The 19,051-nt window shown below is 32.1% G+C and overlaps 2 protein-coding genes across 2 annotated transcripts; both read right to left on the reverse strand.

Moving 5' to 3' along the window:
* Positions 1-104: 104 nt before the first annotated feature.
* On the reverse strand, positions 105-13,568 carry LOC117232687 (protein Lilipod). The gene is made up of 9 exons (XM_033492219.1): positions 13,231-13,568; positions 3,508-3,772; positions 3,013-3,116; positions 2,820-2,946; positions 2,690-2,758; positions 2,461-2,590; positions 2,027-2,375; positions 1,702-1,933; positions 105-1,422 (listed from the first exon to the last, which is right to left on the reverse strand). The coding sequence occupies exons 1-9, from the start codon at positions 13,288-13,290 to the stop codon at positions 1,184-1,186; spliced, it is 1,575 nt and encodes a 524-aa protein (XP_033348110.1). The 5' UTR covers positions 13,291-13,568; the 3' UTR covers positions 105-1,183.
* A 1,176-nt stretch (positions 13,569-14,744) lies between these two features.
* On the reverse strand, positions 14,745-17,637 carry LOC117232755 (ubiquitin thioesterase OTU1). Its single transcript, XM_033492364.1, has 3 exons — positions 16,967-17,637; positions 16,578-16,894; positions 14,745-16,489 (listed from the first exon to the last, which is right to left on the reverse strand). The coding sequence occupies exons 1-3, from the start codon at positions 17,364-17,366 to the stop codon at positions 16,271-16,273; spliced, it is 936 nt and encodes a 311-aa protein (XP_033348255.1). The 5' UTR covers positions 17,367-17,637; the 3' UTR covers positions 14,745-16,270.
* Between the last annotated feature and the right edge of the window lie 1,414 nt (positions 17,638-19,051).

Below are 19,051 nucleotides of genomic sequence, written 5' to 3' on the forward strand. Positions count from 1 at the left end.
TTTTCTGTTTCTTAATAATATTGTATTGTCTCTTTGACAAGATATATATCACATAATATTGTTGTAAGGTATTGTTTCTTTCGCATATTAAATGTTAAACGCAATCAAGAGATAAAAATGGGTTCATTTTCATTTTAAATTAAATAAATAATTTACTTCCTTTTTAAAGCACTAGATTTCAGTAATGAACTAATGGACAAATCAGTCAAGATGATAACATTTTAAGATATTCTGCATATTATCATCCATGCAGTTCGTGTGTATCTTAAAATGCATATTATTACATTCGTTACAAATGTATTTAAATTCGTAAATTTTTAACAAACTCGTGACTATACAAGTCACTTGACAAATATAAATCGATAAAATGCATTCAAACGCGATTATGAAATCAGGACTACCACAACACAGTACAATATACGCGTGATTGTATTTCTTATACGTATTATCCGGTTATATCGATCGATTAGGCACGTTTAATGGCCTGTATATACGGCATTTTTCTATTTGAAGAATGAGAACTTATCATTTAAATTTCTAAAAATGTATTCATAACGTTCACTTATGCTTAACTAACGCACTCGTGTCTTGAAGTAGATACACATTCAAACAATAACCATTATTTAGGAAAACGAATCTTAACGCTTTTCTTTTATTCGCAGAAATAGTAAAATAGTAAAAAATTCTATATTGAGAATTTTTTTATTCGCCGAACACCCGCACATGCGTGTCTTTATCACAATACTGCGTTGTCTTTACATTGAGTTTACATTCTAGGTAAACCCACTTATGTATAAGATTGGTATGTATATGTACTTTCGGTAAATAATTATTAAAATAGTGATCATATAAATAATTAAAGTAACTATACGTACACATACACATATACATACATGTGACGAACATACTCGACGTGTGTAATTGGCCCGCCGCTCTAATATCATCCAATTAAATTTTCTAAACATATCCTACAGAGCATCACGTGCCATCAAAATTAAGACAGTGTTCCACGATTACGCAATTCTAAATATACTTACGCACACATACACACGGTTCAATCACTTTACACATTTATATGATTAATATTATGTGAATATAATTATTCATCGTTAAGTTCTATTTCGCTTGCTTTTTTTTTTTAACGTATAATATTTGCTTTTTTCTGCTTACAACGTAAGTCAGTCTAATCTTCTTTCGTAGAAAACGTCCCTAAAGAACTTTTCTTACCTTCACTCTTAAAGATTCCTATCAAACTACTCCTTAATCTGGCATAAATCTCTTTGCGAACGGTCGCTGTAAACTTTGTCACTAGACAACCAATCGCCGCCGTAGCGAAGATTAAATTATAGAACAGTACTAGTTCAAAGTTACCAAGCCATTCGATACGACCGAAATCGCCGAGCAGATCAAAGTTTGTCATACCTGAAATAAAAGATACACGAACAGTAGAAAACCAATACAAAATTAATAATAAGCTTATTTATTTGGGTTCGTTCCTATTTGAAGGCCGGAGGTGAAAAACACAATGAGTCACATTTCTCATCTTTTAAAAGAAAATAATTTTTAGGATTAAATATATACTTTTGTCACTTTCTTAAATATTAAAAAAGTGTTAATGAGATTAATTATATGTAAACTAATTAACTGAGTTATCATATTTTTCCGGTGTGGTTTTCACTTATTAAATGGGGGTATATTTACCTAATATTCGAGATAACAGTGGCAACGCTGAACTCAGTACAAGAAGAAGACCGCAATTTGCGATAAGGTGAGTAAGTGGCATGGAATGAAGTCGTGGTCGAAAGCTCTTTACACCAGGAAGTGTATATAAACCTATTGCGCTCGTAGCAGCTAGATACAAAATTACTGCTACTTCAATTGTTGCTCCAATGGGACCTAGTTTCGACAACGAGCTGATCCCCAGAGTGAATTGCTAAACATTTATTAAATGTATCAATTTTTCTCAAAAAGCAATTCAATAAACGAAGTTCGCTTATTTTAATTTATATCTAATTTATATACTAACCCTTGTACTCAAAGGCAGTGCTTTAATACCAATAAGCAGTTCTAAGGTATTTTGAACTGCTAGCAAAGCTGTAGCAGTGGAAAGTATAAGTAATGCCAGCATTGCCAAAGGGTATAACAAAGTTCTTCGAACCCACCAGGTTCGCCTTTGCTGATCCAAAATACTTCTATGTTTCTGAATATCTTCCAAACGCTGAGCCAATCCTCGCTGGAGAGCACCGTTCCTTAGGCACATCAAGCTCGGATTTACATTAAGAAACTCGTCATCTTCGAGCACTAAACCACAAGTTGGTATTGACATAGGCACTGGCGAAACGTATGATTTTCCGGTTGCTTTCGCGTGTTGCAGTCTGTGTATATAATAAGGTTTTTATGAAATGATTATAGACGTGTTCATGAATTTGCGGATGATGGGAGTAGAAACCGATACCTCACCTTCTACGAATACAATCTTCCTCTAACCTGTACGCGAAGAATTCTTCATCTAAATTCTTTAGGAACTGCGGTTTTACGAGAAACGAACCAACTACTCCGAATAATCGTACAAATCCCATTGGTGTACATACTGCAAATTATACTTTTACTATTGTATTACTTTGATATAGGTAATAATGATATATATATATATATATATATATATACGTAATTATTTGGTCATACTTACGCAATAACATAACAACTCCAACAAAAGAAACGCAAGAATAAAGAAAAGGTAAATAGTAACTCGATAAATCTGGAAAGTTAAGTTGATGATAATTTTTGTATATCTATGTCTTAACAAATTTTGTACTTACTGAGCAACGTATGAAGACTTGATTTTTTACGATCTATGAGTGCTGATAGAACATATGTCATTCCTAACACAAGTGTTCCTAATAGACAAAGGACTGTCACAGTTTCATAAACTCTAGCCATTACGCCCTGCAATGGAAAAATTATTTTTTTTTTAAAGTATTCGATATATCAGGATTAATTTTTTTATCTTACCTTTTTGTAGCCAACAAATCCTTCTGACTCCGTGAACAAGTATGCGAACGGTAAAAATACGAAGAGAGATAAATTTGAAAAGAGAAACACAAGATTCCATAGACCTGATTGTTAAATAAAACCCAATTACAATTATTTTACATAAAAAACGATGAGTGTTTCTTTTTTTTTTAGATATTTAAATATTAAAAAAACAAAATACACGTAACATTTAAGAAAAAGTATAAAACAATCATACGATATGAACATAATCAATGATAATAATAATAATATACATGTACAGTCAATAAAAAATAAATATAAATAAATATATTGATATTATAAATATTGCTCATTAACATTAGACGAATATCCTGTATTTCTGTAAAACATTAATTTGTAATATTATGCAATGTTGAAATATTAAAAAAAAGAAATTCCCTCTATGTTTTCCAAAAGTTTGAAAAATTAATTAAACGAAACAAGAAGTTTAATTTTTATAACTGACTCGTATACCTTGAATAAGTGAACTATTGAGCCACTTGACATAATAGCTGTTCGGATACAAAATCAGCACTTCGTTGCTTGCAATTGAAACCGGAAGCAGCAAGGTTGCTCCAACGGAAACCGCCAGGGCAACGGTACATAACCAAAGACTGATCTTGTAGACCGTCGCTTCATCTTCATCCACGGAAAAATAATCTTCGCGGTCTCTTCGTCGAAATTTCGCGATTAACGCGTAACTTGAGACGTAGAGGACTAAGAACAGAAGGAAGAATATCTGAAACAGCCATAGAATGTCTTCTCTTTACATTTTTATACATTAAGAAAAATTAATTAACGTACGAGTATGATTTCTTTGAACATATTATATTCTTAACTATATTCACATTGTATTGAATTCATTGTATTCTTCTATTTTCTGAATAATTTTTTTTTAATTTACTTATTAAAATTACAATCAATTTTCGCGTTGAGAATTTTCAGTAATTTTTCTGGCGTGGCGCTGTGACATGGCTGATTATTTATAATAAGTTAATACTTATTATTTCTAAATAATAAAAATGATTTCATCGATTTATCAATATATGTACATACACATAGAAAGTCGTCCTTAGTAAACGGTATGTATATCACGTGACTCTGTCTTTGATACAGAAAATGTTCAAATATAAAAGAGCAATTAATTTGATAAATTCTGTAGAATTATCTTCTGTATGATTATCATGACAAGATGGCCACATCTTAACAGATTAAACGATATAAAAACACTCGACATTACATCATTATGATAATAATTATTATAACACGTTATTCAGTGTATTTATTGACCGTATACAAAATACACGGTTTACATTGAACTGAATTATCTCAAAAAAGAAAAGTAGTATACTAATTCAAAAATTCTTCGATGCGTGTCTTTGAATGAACATTGCATTTGTGTGCAACTCATGTGGCGTAACGACGTGAATCAATTTTCTAGTGTACACGGAATCACTTTGGTAACGACCATGGAAACCGGCGCTACGTATTATTTAAGAATCGCGGTCGATCGAACTGTGAAATATTAATAACGACATTCCACTTCACTAAACTCTTCTCAACTATTGTTCAAGTTTCTACAAAGTTTAAACCTTTGATATTTAGACATTGTTATCACGTCGTGACATAAATTCTAGTTTCGATTCGATAAGGATAAATTATACTTCCGTATGAATATTTCATTTCAATTCCAGCATAGTTCTATATGAAAATTTCATTTCTATTCCAACTTTAGTTTTAACTCTTCAGGATCAGTAAATATGTATAATATCCCGATATTTTACATTTGTCACGGTGTTAGATAAGGTGTAAATAATTGTGTGTGTGTGAATAATTAACACGTAATTGGTACTATGACGAAAATATACGGGAATAATACGCGGGGAAGATTAAAGACAATATTTCAAAATCAGTTTTATTTGTATGGCGTAATGTTCCATTAATTAAATCTTCCCGTTTCTACTTTTAAAAAATAATTACAATAAAGCGTAATCTAAAGTAATTAAAATTTCATTAAGGTGCCCATGGTGTTCATTAATACCAAAATTTCATTAAGGTACCACTACTGTAAAATCAAGAAATCGTGCCAATTAGGGATTAAATGATTACGTTAAAAAAAAATTGTAAATGTTACGACTAGATAATCGACGCCACGAACTGATCGATCTCCTGTTTCAGTTAGGATAATAGAGGCGATTGAATAACTATAACACTGAGTTTAACAGGTTATAATATATGCTTTATTCCAACAACTGGTCTTGCCAAGAATATAAATGTTCGGAGAGACTCGCATGGTAAGTTACGATGTCGAATTTTAATGTCGTTTATAATAAGTTTAGAAGCGTTCGACTCGAATAGTTACTAGCAAGACCACGATGTTAATCGTAATAGGAGTGACTTGCAAGTAGTGAGTTACAGTATCGCGAGAGGTATAAATCGCAAGCAAGATGAGAACCGAGAGATGTGTTCAGCGATTTAGCGACTTGGCAACTGGTAAAAAGATGTTGACCGATCTAAGAGTTTTTTTTTTTTTATTTGAATTTTACAATTTGTCCAGTAGGACATTTGGTAAAATGTTGTAGCTGTATACTAATATAACACGTGGGTGGCTACCCCCAGCGGGGTACCATCATCGTGTTTGTTAGGTTATGTCCTTTGTGAGATCTGTTGGGTGTTTCCTTTTTAATCTTTTTTTTATGCTTGATGTGTCGACCGTTTCCGTTGTAAGCCGTAGCTTTCTCCGTACCTTCTTGTACTTTTGTTAATCTCCTCTTTGACCGTTGGTAATCCCAGGTCTTTCCGAATATCCTCGTTTCTAACGTACCATGGCGCGTTTACTATTGTATTTTAGATTGCGTTGCCTCTATTTTGGTTATATGGCTCATTGCTGCTGTTCCCCATAGTGGAATTCCGTACGTCCAGATTGGTTTTATGATCGTTTTGTATATTTTTTGGAAAATGAGGGTAACGGTTATTGTCTCTAATTGGATAGGAAGAAGGTTGGTGAGCAAGGAGGGGTCCTAGCCGTCCTCGAGAGAAAGTTGCTAGCAGGAGATACCGAACGTGGTAATAACCAAATTTGGTAATAACCAATACATTTAAGGAACACTTGTAATAAAAAATATTTCTTTAATTAAGAATCTTAATCTTCTGATGAAAATGCCAAGATTTATGGTGGGTCCTTAAGACTGTGACGGCACTTGACAGTAAACTTTCCAACAGTTTACGTCGCGTGACGTACGACACAAAGACCCTATACCTGCGGACAAGATGATTGTCAGATGTCGATACATTCGTACCGAATATTTCCAGCTAGCCTAAGGACCGCTATAAATCTTAGGATTTATTTTAGCTAAGGTCCTCCAAAGAGACCTCTCTCACGTACGATGCTTCCCGCTAGCAATACCCTCTCAAGGGCAGCTAGCATCCTTTTCCAACGACCAACACGAATTAGCCAATAAACATTAACGTACTCTCTCACTTTCCGAACCAAAGCTTTTCTCAACGAATCGCTTTCTCAACGCAGTCTTCCTCCGCAGCAGCATCGCGACAAAAAAGTCGGTCTATTACCCCGAGTCAACATACCACGATCGTTATACTTACACGGTTCGAGTCGAATAATTATCTAAGCTCTCGACATCTCGCGCAATCATTGTCCGCACTCGCAGCGCATCTCGAATCGTAGCCATCCAAGCTGTAACTTATAACCGCGCATTCGCGAGCCGAATATAATCGCGAGTCCTGCGTCAAGTGTACTCATTGACATTACAGTGAATAAACATTTATCGTTCAATAAATCTGAGTTTTCCTTCCGACCCTATCGCGACATATCACCTCAAGACTATTGAGGGTATGCAATAAGGGTGTATAGAAATCTGGCTCTCCAAGATCCTTAATAGATGCACCTTGGTATATTACCAACGAAATAATACATCGCGACCTTAAGACACCTACAGTTAAAGAAGAAATATCCAAATTCAGTAACAGATATAACATAAGAATTAACAACCACCAAAACCCACTAGTTATTCAATTACTTGACACGACGGACCAGATCCGCAGGCTAAAAAGACACTACCCTCTAGATTTAAACATTAGATTCAGCTAGAATCAAACATACAATAATCACTTGTTATACGCGTTATAGTAGCACGCCAGAATAATTTGCTTATAATTCTCAATGAGAATTGATTGTAAAATTCTTCCAAATAAAAAAAAAGAAAATCTTGCCCGCGGCGTGGGGCCTGGTTTGTGTAGAGAATCACCGATGTAACAGTGGATAAGATTGATAATTATGTATACATATGTGAAATTACGCTTTTAGAATGTCGGATTTAGTCCCTACAAAGTGCAAAATAGAAAACGGCGTATACAGACATATAGCGCATAGAATAATGCACAATATGTAGTAAATAATAGCCACTGTTGTGATAAACGCCATACTGGTGTGCCAGAAAGAGGAAATTGATCAAGTAAATTAATACACAAGTGCAAGCATAAACATTATAAAGAAAAAATGACCTTCGACCACGTTACAATGTTACACCTGTTTCATCGTACTTTTCTTCATATTCTAATAGACATTCATGCGCTTCGACGGTGTTTTATCACGCGTTAGGTTTCACATTGTATTCGACAGAGACAATGGGTCTTTTGATCTTAAACATTGATTACAAAATCGATCATTTACAGACGAGATAATACTCGATGCACGATATGATAGAGTGAGAATTACATTTACATAAGGAAAAATTATTGTCTCCTGACATGATAGAATGACGTGAAAATCAGCTATGGAACGTTCGAAGTTAAAAATAAATACCGAGATCAGCTGTAGCTTTACAAGTGTAACCGTGACGAAACGACGAGCTGGACACATTCGATGACGTCAATGTTAGGTTGTATTTTGCGAACGTCGAAAGATCTATTACCCTTCACAGTTACGTAATACTTACGTACAAATAGGAATTTATAGGTCGTAGGAAGAAATAATCCATAAGTCGATAGAATTTTGTAAGAAGGATCATGGATCGATAAAAGTTTCAATCAAGAACTGAATTTGAACGTTATTCGCCTAAAACTGTTCTACCATTCGAATTATCCAAATGATATACGCAACATACCAGCTGTCGCCGTTCTACATACAAATATTTCGCAAATTGCTACCGCCTAAGATCGCAGTAATTTTATTGCAATACAAATAGTAGCAGAGATATAAACTGGTTGTTTCGCGAATTTTAAGGGACAGACCATTACATTAGCCGGAACTTCCGGTATAATACACTTCCACGTGTCCCTCTTGGTTATTGAGCACGCTAGCATTAATTTTCCATTCTCTCCTTTCCCCCCTGGTGTGTTACGTAATAAGTGGATAACGTTTCCTTTTAAACAATACGTGAACAGTGCACACGCTGTTATAGGAGTAATGCCGAATCGATATCAGGGTTGTTATTAACCAACGTCGATTGTACATCGATAAGTTATCGATCATAAATTTATCGATAAAAATGTTGAACTACTCCGCTTGAATTAATGAAGGTATTAGAGAGGATACCCTTGATCGCTTGAACTGATATTTATGTATCTATGGGAAGTTTAAATGTACAGAAAATATAGGAAATGTTCAAAGTTCTCGTTATACTTAGAAAATTAAACAAATTTTTAATTCGGTTTATGAAAATATAAATTTGTATAAATATTTAATTTACTTATAATATTATGGTTAAGTAATAAATAGTAATATACAGGGTGGTTGGTAACTGGTGGTACAAGCGGAAAGGGGGTGATTCTACGCGAAAAAAGAAGTCGAAAATATAGAATAAAAATTTTTCGTTCGAGGCTTTGTTTTCGAGAAAATCGACTTTGAACTTTCGCTGGGTACGCGCGCGGCACGTTATAACGGATCTTACTGTAGATCGTTGTCTCGATGGAAGAATTAAAAAGAAATTTTTATTCTATATTTTCGACTGCTTGTTTCGTGTAGAATCACCCCCTTTCCGTTTGTACCACCAGTTACCAAAGGACATAACCTAACAAACACGATGATGGTACCCCGCTGGGGGTAGCCACCCATTTTATATTAGTATACCGCTATATTTTACCAAATGTCCTACTGGACAAATTGTAAAAATTTAAATACATAAATAAAAAAAAATCAGTTACCAACCACCCTGTATATTACTATTTATTACTTAACCACAATATTATAAGTAAATTAATATATTTTACGTTGACTATGTTATTTTATTGAAAATTTGCCCTATTTTCGAAAACATAAGTTATCCGTGAACAGAAACAAATATCAATTATTTCAACGAAGATTGCATAAATAAAAATAAATTTCAAACTATTTTTATACTAACCTATCAAGTGTAATGTTAGGTTAGGTACTGTTGACTGATTTACCGATATATTGTTTTAGGTTATCAAGTATCACGATGCTCATGATCAAGCGAGGATTACGTTGAAAGTCAAACGGGCCAGAAAATAATCGCTAATACATAGTATGTATATACCTATGGTACATTGACCTTTTCTAAGAATAAAACCGCTTTCTCATTTACGTCTATGTATTTATTTTTACATTTATGTACCAGCTCTTATTTTTGTATTTTATGTTTCGTTTTGATATACTGTCAGCATTATATACATGCGTGTCCGCTAGAATATACGACAGTAAACAAAATTGAGCAAAATTAGTTCAAAATTACAGTTATGCGCGCAACAAACAAATATAGTTTGATGTTTTCATCTAAAAGTTATTTACACAGTGAAAAAAGAATGATATAACTCCGTATTCACATTTCACATTTAAGCCAAACAGCATTTAACGGAACATAAAAAGATGAAAAGAAAACTGCACAACATATTTAATTTAAGAAATGAGAAAATGGAGATGCATGATTATAATTATTTTGATTAATGCTGTACCTAAGCTTCTCAGTTGGCAGAGTTTATTCGAAAGCTGAGAATAGTAATAGTTCAAACAAGAAACATTTAAATATTTGTGAAATCTTATTTGAACTTAATTTAGAAACACCAATGTACTCGAGAAGTAATTTTCATAAATATTATCGGTCAGCACTCGGTAATAACGATAACTTTTGCGATTGATAGTTTTCTTGAGTTATCAATATTTATTAACGACGTCGCAGCTAACGGCATCTTAAGTTCAATATCCATGAAAGAGAAAGAGAAAAAGAGATGGAGAGAGAGAGAGAAAGGGGGAGAGGGAGAGGGAGCGTAAAAACGGAATGCACGATGAGGATGTACATTTTTGAGAACTTGCCCTTACAAAATAAACACGACACTACATAATAATAATAATATAATCAAAGGGGAAATATAGTAGCTGATATAAATTAGCTTGATACGTTTCAATTACCTAACAGTTCAAATAGAGTTTGGCAGTTCAATTTCTCGCTATTGCATTCGCTATTGCTAATGCTATTGCATTAGTTCGAAATTAAGTGCTCACTGATAAATGAAACAGATCTAAAGATTTTATTCCTTCGACATCAAACGTAGCGTAAGTACGTCAAACAAATATGATAATATATCAGCTTGAAATAAAACATAACAAAGAAAGATAAAATTATATCGTTTTAGAACGGTAATATACGTGTATTTGCAACGTAGATGCAACGTATTTTTAGCTTCTTATAGACCAAAAACATAGTCGACATTTTTAACAGAAAAGGAGTTTCTATGTATGGTATGCTAGCCATTATGGCGATCCTTTTTGTCACCACGGTTATTTACCCTTTGGCAGAAACGACAAATGTAGAAATGGCAAAACCTAATACTTTCAAGAATGTCCCAAATTTACAACTTGTACAGTTAGCAAATAAGATATTGACCTCCATTAGTGGGCCCTCTATTGCTGTGCACTATGTACTTATAACAAATAAAAAGAAATATGAAAGGATAAATAGAAAGGAAAGATTCTTCTTAAATGAAATTATATTATAAAATATATGAACGAAAGTATCAAATTTCTTACTTGTTAAAATTTACTAAATAAAAGATTTTATTTAATAAATATTTCGTTATTATTTTCATTTCAAGTTAAAGATAAATGGAGCAAAGTATTTGTTTAAATTAAATTATATCGTTTATTAAAATATAGATTAGAATAGATAGATTATACATTCGGATTAAATAGAGAATATACATTAATATCTTTTCAAGTATCAGTAAAAACGCTTGCAACCATAAATAATATTAAAATTGTAATTTTTATATTAGAACATATTGTATATTTTCCAAGTGTTAAAATAGAAAAAAGGGTCTATATTAGACTTTTAATGGAGTTTTTCGAATATCTTATCAAGAACGCCAAGGATGCTTATATATTTAACTGAAGTGAGCAAGTGAGTCAATCAATGGCACATTAATGGAGGTTATCCTAGTATCCTAGAAAGTATCGAATGGTTTGCGAGTAGATCGTGCAACTATGTTCAAATGGGACAAACGTGATCGTTGAAGCAGTTGAAGAAGCTGCACAGTCGGTTGGAAACTGCTTTTTTTTATCAGCCAAGGTGGAAGGAAAAACCGGTCAGAGATCAGAAATAATGCGTGGTCAACGACTCGGCGGGAAAGTATAGAGAAAGAATTTATCGCGAAGAATGTATTTCCACAACATTCCTTCGTGCATTGACTAGAGATGATCATCCAATTATGTGTATTAAACAATGAGTATAGAGTCAAGGGCAGACGGCAGACATACTAGGGATAGTCCGTGCAACATCTATACATAGCCATAGACGAAACCTTTCGGTACAATGTATGTACATATAATGATTGACGAAAGTATTTAGAAAGTACATATGTACATAGAAAACTTTCATGTATATATTGTGTGCGTTATATAAAACATTTTACAATTTTATTAGCGTTCTAATGAGACACAACTGCCATAATTTTATTATATTAATCAAATTTGAAACCAACCTGAAAATATAGAAGTTACTGCACTTAAGTATATGCAATAAATGTTAAAATAAGTGTTAAGTGTTGAGGCTTATTATCATAATATAATACGTTTAAATACATTTGTAATTTCTACGAAATATAAACATATGTTTTATGTTTTACGAATGTAATCGTGATAATAGAATCTCGTTACAACGCTAATAAAATTTGTAGTATAAATATGTATATTTCATATAAAACACATGATATACTCATCAAAAATTTCCTCTAGTATTTTCGTCAGCAACTGTATTTTGCGATTCTTGTCGTGACAATGAGCACGTAATGTCTTTAGATGTTTATCTTAATCCGTTAGAAAAACCTACGACTGCACTGTATTAACGGATTTACGGAATCATCTTGGCAGCTGTACAACTTTCATTTTTCATGGAAAAATTGATAAATAAACATGCCAAAGTCCTTGTAAAATGCAAACTGATGCGCAAAACGCATTAGAAAAATGATACTTGCGCGATTAACGAGTGTTAGTAAAAGAAGCTATTAGAAAGCTATTAGTAATCTTAATACCAACACAATAAACATGCGTATGTAGTAATATTTTTAAAAAAATTTTTGGATATTAGAGATATTAATTAAATAGTGAGGTCTTACAGTTATTTTTCTTTCTTACAACAGAAGTCTTCTATCAGCTAAAATATAGGTGATGTATGTGTACCGTGTGTATACGTGACTAATTTCTTTGATTTTGTTTCTTCCTTTATACTTTCGTGTATCTAAGCAAATTGCTTTAAATTTCGATATAAAAAAACAAGTTACAACATCAACGTATCACATCAATTCATTACTTTATTCTTAGAATTATTTGATAAAATCACATTAATACCAATATATATATATATTCAATTTCTATTTCTTTTCTCAAACTAAACAAAAAATGAATTTTAATATTAATATTACATTGTATTTATCCTGACTTTCTTTTTCTCTTTTTATGCTTTACAGGATGTACAATTATAAAATATAAAAAGAGAGTTTTATTCAGATGGGAAGACGAAAGGTTAGGATTTATTATATCACTTCTAATTTTACTTTCGTACGTTAAAATATTGGTTATCGAAAGAAATATTGAATTTAATCGCGGGGAACGTGGCGATTTCCTATTTGCAGGAACGTCCCAAGAAACTTCAAGAACCCTCCATTTTGATGGGAGGTCAATAAACAAGGGGCTTAATATGGCTAAAAACATCTATGATTTTTACTTACAATATTCTCCCGTACTGTATTATGAAATAGCTGTTCTCTAATATCCGCTTCATCTTCCATTTTCACCTATTTGTCAGTGAATTTCTTTTGGCTGGACGTACTGTTGTCAGCAGCAGCAGCGACATTTTCTTATATCGATAATCTTCTCGTGTAACACACCATGCCCAGATTTTCACGACTGACATAGAACGTACTCCTGTCTTAAGGCAAAAGCTTCTGCTCTTTCACGAATTAAAGGCAGAAAGCTATCGTTGCCATCTCTTTATGAAATAGATCACATTTCCTATCTGGTATCAAAAGGCACAACACCAATCCTGGCCTATGGCTGGCAGCCTACTAAATACGATGCGTCGTTTCTGCTTCAATCGTAACCTGACATCTATATATACATGTGCTTCAGCCGTCCTCGCGTGTTATACGCAACAATGATACTTACCGACCGTTTTCTAGTTCCACCGTTCCTAGTTTTATTTTGCAGATCAGATTCAAATTTTTTACCGACGATTGACATTAACCTATTGACAAGTCTGTTATTAAAAACGGAACAGTGAAATATTATATAAAAGTTAACTAATTACATACAATGAAAAACGTGTATTCTTATAGATTACTTTATTAAGATACAAAAGATGTATTTGAATAATAGATACCTATAGATAATCTACAGAATTACTGTACGAATCAAAGACACACAAAATTTCTATAATTATAAAACAAAATTATTTGTAGAAATTAGAATATTTTATGTTTCTATCAAAAACTATTTTTTATGGTGGAGATATAAAGTACTTTAATTTTCTCAAATTATCTTTTTCGTAGATTTCTATTTTAGTACATTTTCTATAGCTTGACAAAACGATAACTTACTTTATTTACGTTTTGTAATAATGTTGTGTTTGTGCAACTTTAAACATTGCATTTTGTGTGCAATATTATGCATGGTCCTTAAAGTAGTAAATATAAACTTATATTAAAGCAAGCTTGTATTAAAGTAATACAATTTTTATTACAACATACTTATAAAAATTTACTTTATAAGAAATCATTCAAATTTGTAAAAATTGTACTGTTGTAAATTTATTATGAACTTCGGAAGATATTGAATTTGACTAGCGTAATAGTTCTAGTATTAACATGCCGCGCGTAAGATTTCGGATGTTCTTTTACCAAGTTTGCTTCAAAACTTATTATTACAAGATTAATTACATCTTTAATTATAAATTCAACGTTGATTGTGATAATTTTACGTTAATTCATCTTTAGACTGTAAAATTTGGTGAGTAATTTTATTTGTAACTAGAAGATACTTATTCAAATTGCTTGTCAATAACGGTTTTAATTAACAGTCATTTTAAACGACTATTACTGTTCTTGTTATTTGAAAGTAGCAAATCGTTCGTGAAAAATTATGAGTGACTTTATTTCGGGCGTAAGGAAGCGTAAGGAAGCTTTAAATGACGGCCATTTTGAACATGCCTTTTCGTTATTTGAAATGCAGAAAAAATCATTGGAAATGTTGTGAAATGTAAATAGCTGATTTATTTTACTTCTCCAAAACGGTAGGACTTACAAAATATGTACTGTATAAATATAAACCTGTAAATCTATCATGAATATTTTTCCTGAGTGATGAATAGTTATGAATTTCCTTATTTTTTAATTTGAATTAAATTCATTCATAATATATGTGTATTATTTAATGATATAACATTAACATAGTAAACTATATTATTAATATAAAAAAGAAAAATTCTGTGCTGGAGCTGACTAATAAATACCGTACATAGTTATTACAAAAATTAAATTTCATTTTTTTCTTTTACGATTGGAACTTGTATTTTTTGCAGTACATGCTTAATCATTTAAAAATCGCAATAACAAAAATAATTATAATATCCTAATTATATAAATACATATATGTTATATACATAATTATATATACTTATATACATGTTACATATATAATTATATATATCATGTATGTATATAAGCTTGGTGGATTGTTATACAACTATACATTTTTATCTTTTTGTTATATTATATGCATATTTAGACTGTAAATTAAACTATCGCAATAGAGATCAAATTTGTTAAGATAACATTTTGTGGTTTTTTATCAAGCAACATTTCTTTATTAATAGAGGTGTGATGTTATTTAGTGTTTAACAGTGATCCATTAGATTTTTTCGTTTTTCCCTCTTAGGAGCTGCAATTTATTCTTATAAAATTCGCTATTAACGGTGCTAAATTGATCTGCCATTAGAAGCGAAACTAAGTGAAACTCCATTTCGCTTTATAATCAACTTTATGATTTATTTAATATTATTACTTCCTTTTATATATTTATTTATATATATATATATATGTGGAACACATTTACTGCCAGTAAGGCTATGAATTCCGTTTAGGCAAATTTAACCAAGTATCACAGATTCTTAATCTCGCCAAAGAATATAGTCTTTAACATATTATTACTATCAACAAATTTATCTTAAATAAAAATAACGTAAAATTAGATAATTAAGTAATTATTAAAATTATATAATTAGATGATTATTAGTATTAGATAACTAAATAATTATTAATTTTTTCTTGTATAATCACAATTATCTCAAGTATATACTAGTTGAAATAAAATAAACAGAATTTTGTATCAATTTGAAATTCAAATGTATAAATAAATTTCAATCTAATAAATAAACTACAAATAAAAATGTACTCAATGTAGATAGAATATACTTGGCTATGTTCAATGACAGTTCTTTGAACTGCAATAAAGGTAATTACATAAATTTTGGCGTTTAATTAGACATTTGGATCTTTAGTCAAAATTAAAAATCTGTGTATATTACATGTCTAAACAATCCTCATAGTGCACTGCATATATCTTAAATTAACAAAGTATCAATATTAAATTGCTAGTCCGCTTACAAGCCTCGCCTAAGTAGAAAATTCTGCTTGAGACTTGAATTTAGTAGGATTTTCAAACGGCAGTCCGCTTAAAAGTGATCGTCAATTGTAAAGGGATCAATTTAATTCGCTACACGGCTACCTCGCCGAAATTCATGTGACCTGTCTCCTTGGCGTGTTGCCGAGCCTCCGTTTGACCATTTAGTTTGACCTTACAATCATTACATATTAACATAAACTTTTGAATGTCTGTGAATTGACGACTAGATTTTACTTCTTTCGCGAGTTCAGCTGCTTCGAATAATATCTTTTCATCCTCTGTGGGAAAGATTGTTTGAATGCTGCCTCCCTGTACGTGCAGATAGAAATTAAAAAGTCAAAACCAGAGGAACAAAACTAATAATAACATGTATATGTATATAATTGTTTACGCTTACATCGAGTGGTTCCAAATATAAAGGATCATAATGGATTCCATCGAATATCAAAAAAACTCTTTGAGCATAATGTTGATCTTCTCCAAATCTATTAATTATAGCATTAATACTATCTATTACTGCTATTTCTAATCCATAAAATTTGGATAATATTGACAATTCAATGGCTCCACCCCATGATTCTGGTTTTAAGATCCATTTACAATATTCAGGATTTGGTCTGCCCAAGAAAGCTTCCGAATACTCCACAGGATCTGATGCTACAGCATTCGCTATGATCTCCCTCATAAAGCCTGCGCAGCTAGGATCAACTTTGCCTGAAAATATACTTTCAGTATATATATATTTATATATAGCACAAATATATTAATACAATTTATATTGTGTACCATTGAGAACATAACCAACGCTGGTAAATAAGCAGGAATTATCTGCTGGTACGACCTTTTTCATTAGTACACCAGGCGTATTCGCGAAACCCTTTTCATCGACGATATGAGATCGACCGATATCTTCAGAGTTCTGTTTCCCATTGTAAAGTGGTGGTTTCTCTTCGACGATCAAGGTGTCCCCAGAAATGATGCCACAAGCTTCGAGAGAGCCCGTCTCGTCGTTCAGATTAATTGGCCTCGGTGGAAAACCACAAAGAACGTGAAGCGCTTCAGCCGGTATTCCTGTTATCTCAACTAATTTTGATCGTAATTTGCCTAACTTATCCTGCGGGAGCAATCCATTCACGACCTTTTGACCCGATTTCGTTTTAACTTTCAATACATATCCGGCCATCATTTATCGCGGATCACCTAGCTGACTAGAAACGAGAATTTTGTCTGGAGAATTGTACCAGTTAGATCAGCTGTTGAAATACAGCGCCACAAGATTTTTCTCGAGTTTCTGGCGAAGATTATATCATAGGACGGAACGCGGTATCATTCGCAACACATACGTCGCGTATTTTTTTTCGCCAATACCGACTATCTTTTGCGATTCATCGTTGTACTTAACTTAACATACAACCAAATACCGTAATTTCCACCACCGACCAGCGTAACTGCTTGCTGGTTATAACGTTAGCAAATGTAGGGACTTTCGTGTTATTATATTGATAGCGTCTCGTCTTTTTCTAACCATTGATTTAGACGTTTGATAATAGAGGATAGATTGTGTTACCGATGCGAACGACCGCTTCTGATGAGTTGATTAAAATTACTATGTTATTGCTCAATTATTATTGTCTATGACGTATTTTATTAAATATGTATGAAATGATACTGTATTATTGTTGTATCGATTAAAAATGGGAGTTTAACATTTTTTACTGTTTTTTATAAGTTTTTTTTTATATAGGTGGGTTATATAACAAATTTCACAATGAATTGATTAATAGGGAAAACTACGCGGTACTATATAGTAGTAATTCTCGTCTATATTATAGTAGTATATGTATTGGATGTTCTCGATATACGCAAAGCTTTTTTTATAAATATCAGATTTGTGAGATAAATAGAGAAGGAACAAAGATGAATCATTTCTTGTACGTTATATGATAACATGAACAGATTTTTAAAATGTTAGTATTTCCACAAAAATGATAAGATTAAGAATTAATATTTTTAAATTGATACCTATAACGTTTTTCACTTTATATAGAATCTTGTTATTTCCGGACGAATTCAATTTATAACATGATACAAATCAATACTAACTTCTATAGAAAATAGTGGATTTAATGTCTAAAATAATACAATTTTAAATATTCATGCCAGATTTGAACAAAATAGACCTGACATGTAATCCTTTATCGTGCCTCATATTTTAAAGGGCACCATAGGGCACCATTTTTTGTGCTACATGTTACGTCATCAATTCAAGATTAGTTAATTAGTTATTAGATTAGTTAGAAGATTGTTAAATATTTATGCAAATACAAAGTAGCGTCTCATATCGCGTTGTATGATTAATTCAAGATTTAATTGAAATTTGTTTTCAGGGTGGGTCTCCACATGCAGCAACCTCCTCGCGGTGAGACCTGGAACTCATTATTATTTGACATATAATTACTAATTGTATCATATTATATGATACAATTATGAGTTATACAGCAAGTAATGTGAGCTAATTGGCTGCATTCGCGATTATGCTTTTATAAATGAAGATTATTCTGATTCTCTTTGCCATTTATGATTTTTCGTTCATATAATAATAGTTGACGTTCGGATAGATGAATTCATTGACCAGAAGTTTATTTAATCGAGAAATAGCTAAAGTTTTGTCTAGATAAACGAACGGCTTTTGAACGAACTAATTACAATCACTTGTGCTTGCAATTAACGCGATATTATAAATTATAGAGGGCGTAAGAAACACTTTGGTCTTTTTTGAGATCGGTATTTCAGAACGTGACACGCAAAGTCTCAATCCTAATCCTATTTAGTACATACATATTTAATATCACATCTATCGTGTTTTCAGTT

Source organism: Bombus vosnesenskii, unplaced genomic scaffold (assembly GCF_011952255.1).
Source record: "Bombus vosnesenskii isolate JDL3184/JDL3185 unplaced genomic scaffold, Bvos_JDL3184-5_v1.1 scf7180000013293, whole genome shotgun sequence".
Lineage (NCBI taxonomy): Eukaryota > Metazoa > Arthropoda > Insecta > Hymenoptera > Apidae > Bombus > Bombus vosnesenskii.

Excerpts from the sequence above, each read along its gene's own strand:
- LOC117232687 (XM_033492219.1), bottom strand. The coding sequence starts at position 13,290 with ATGGAAGATGAAGCGGATATTAGAGAACAGCTATTTCATAATACAGTA. Across the intron at positions 2,759-2,819 it reads AAGTCTTCATACGTTGCTCA|ATTTATCGAGTTACTATTTA; the intron begins GTAAGTACAAAA and ends TTAACTTTCCAG. Across the intron at positions 2,591-2,689 it reads TGGAGTTGTTATGTTATTGC|TATGTACACCAATGGGATTT; the intron begins GTAAGTATGACC and ends TATAATTTGCAG.
- LOC117232755 (XM_033492364.1), bottom strand. The coding sequence starts at position 17,366 with ATGATGGCCGGATATGTATTGAAAGTTAAAACGAAATCGGGTCAAAAG. Across the intron at positions 16,895-16,966 it reads CGTTGGTTATGTTCTCAATG|GCAAAGTTGATCCTAGCTGC; the intron begins GTACACAATATA and ends GTATATTTTCAG. Across the intron at positions 16,490-16,577 it reads TATATTTGGAACCACTCGAT|GGAGGCAGCATTCAAACAAT; the intron begins GTAAGCGTAAAC and ends CTGCACGTACAG.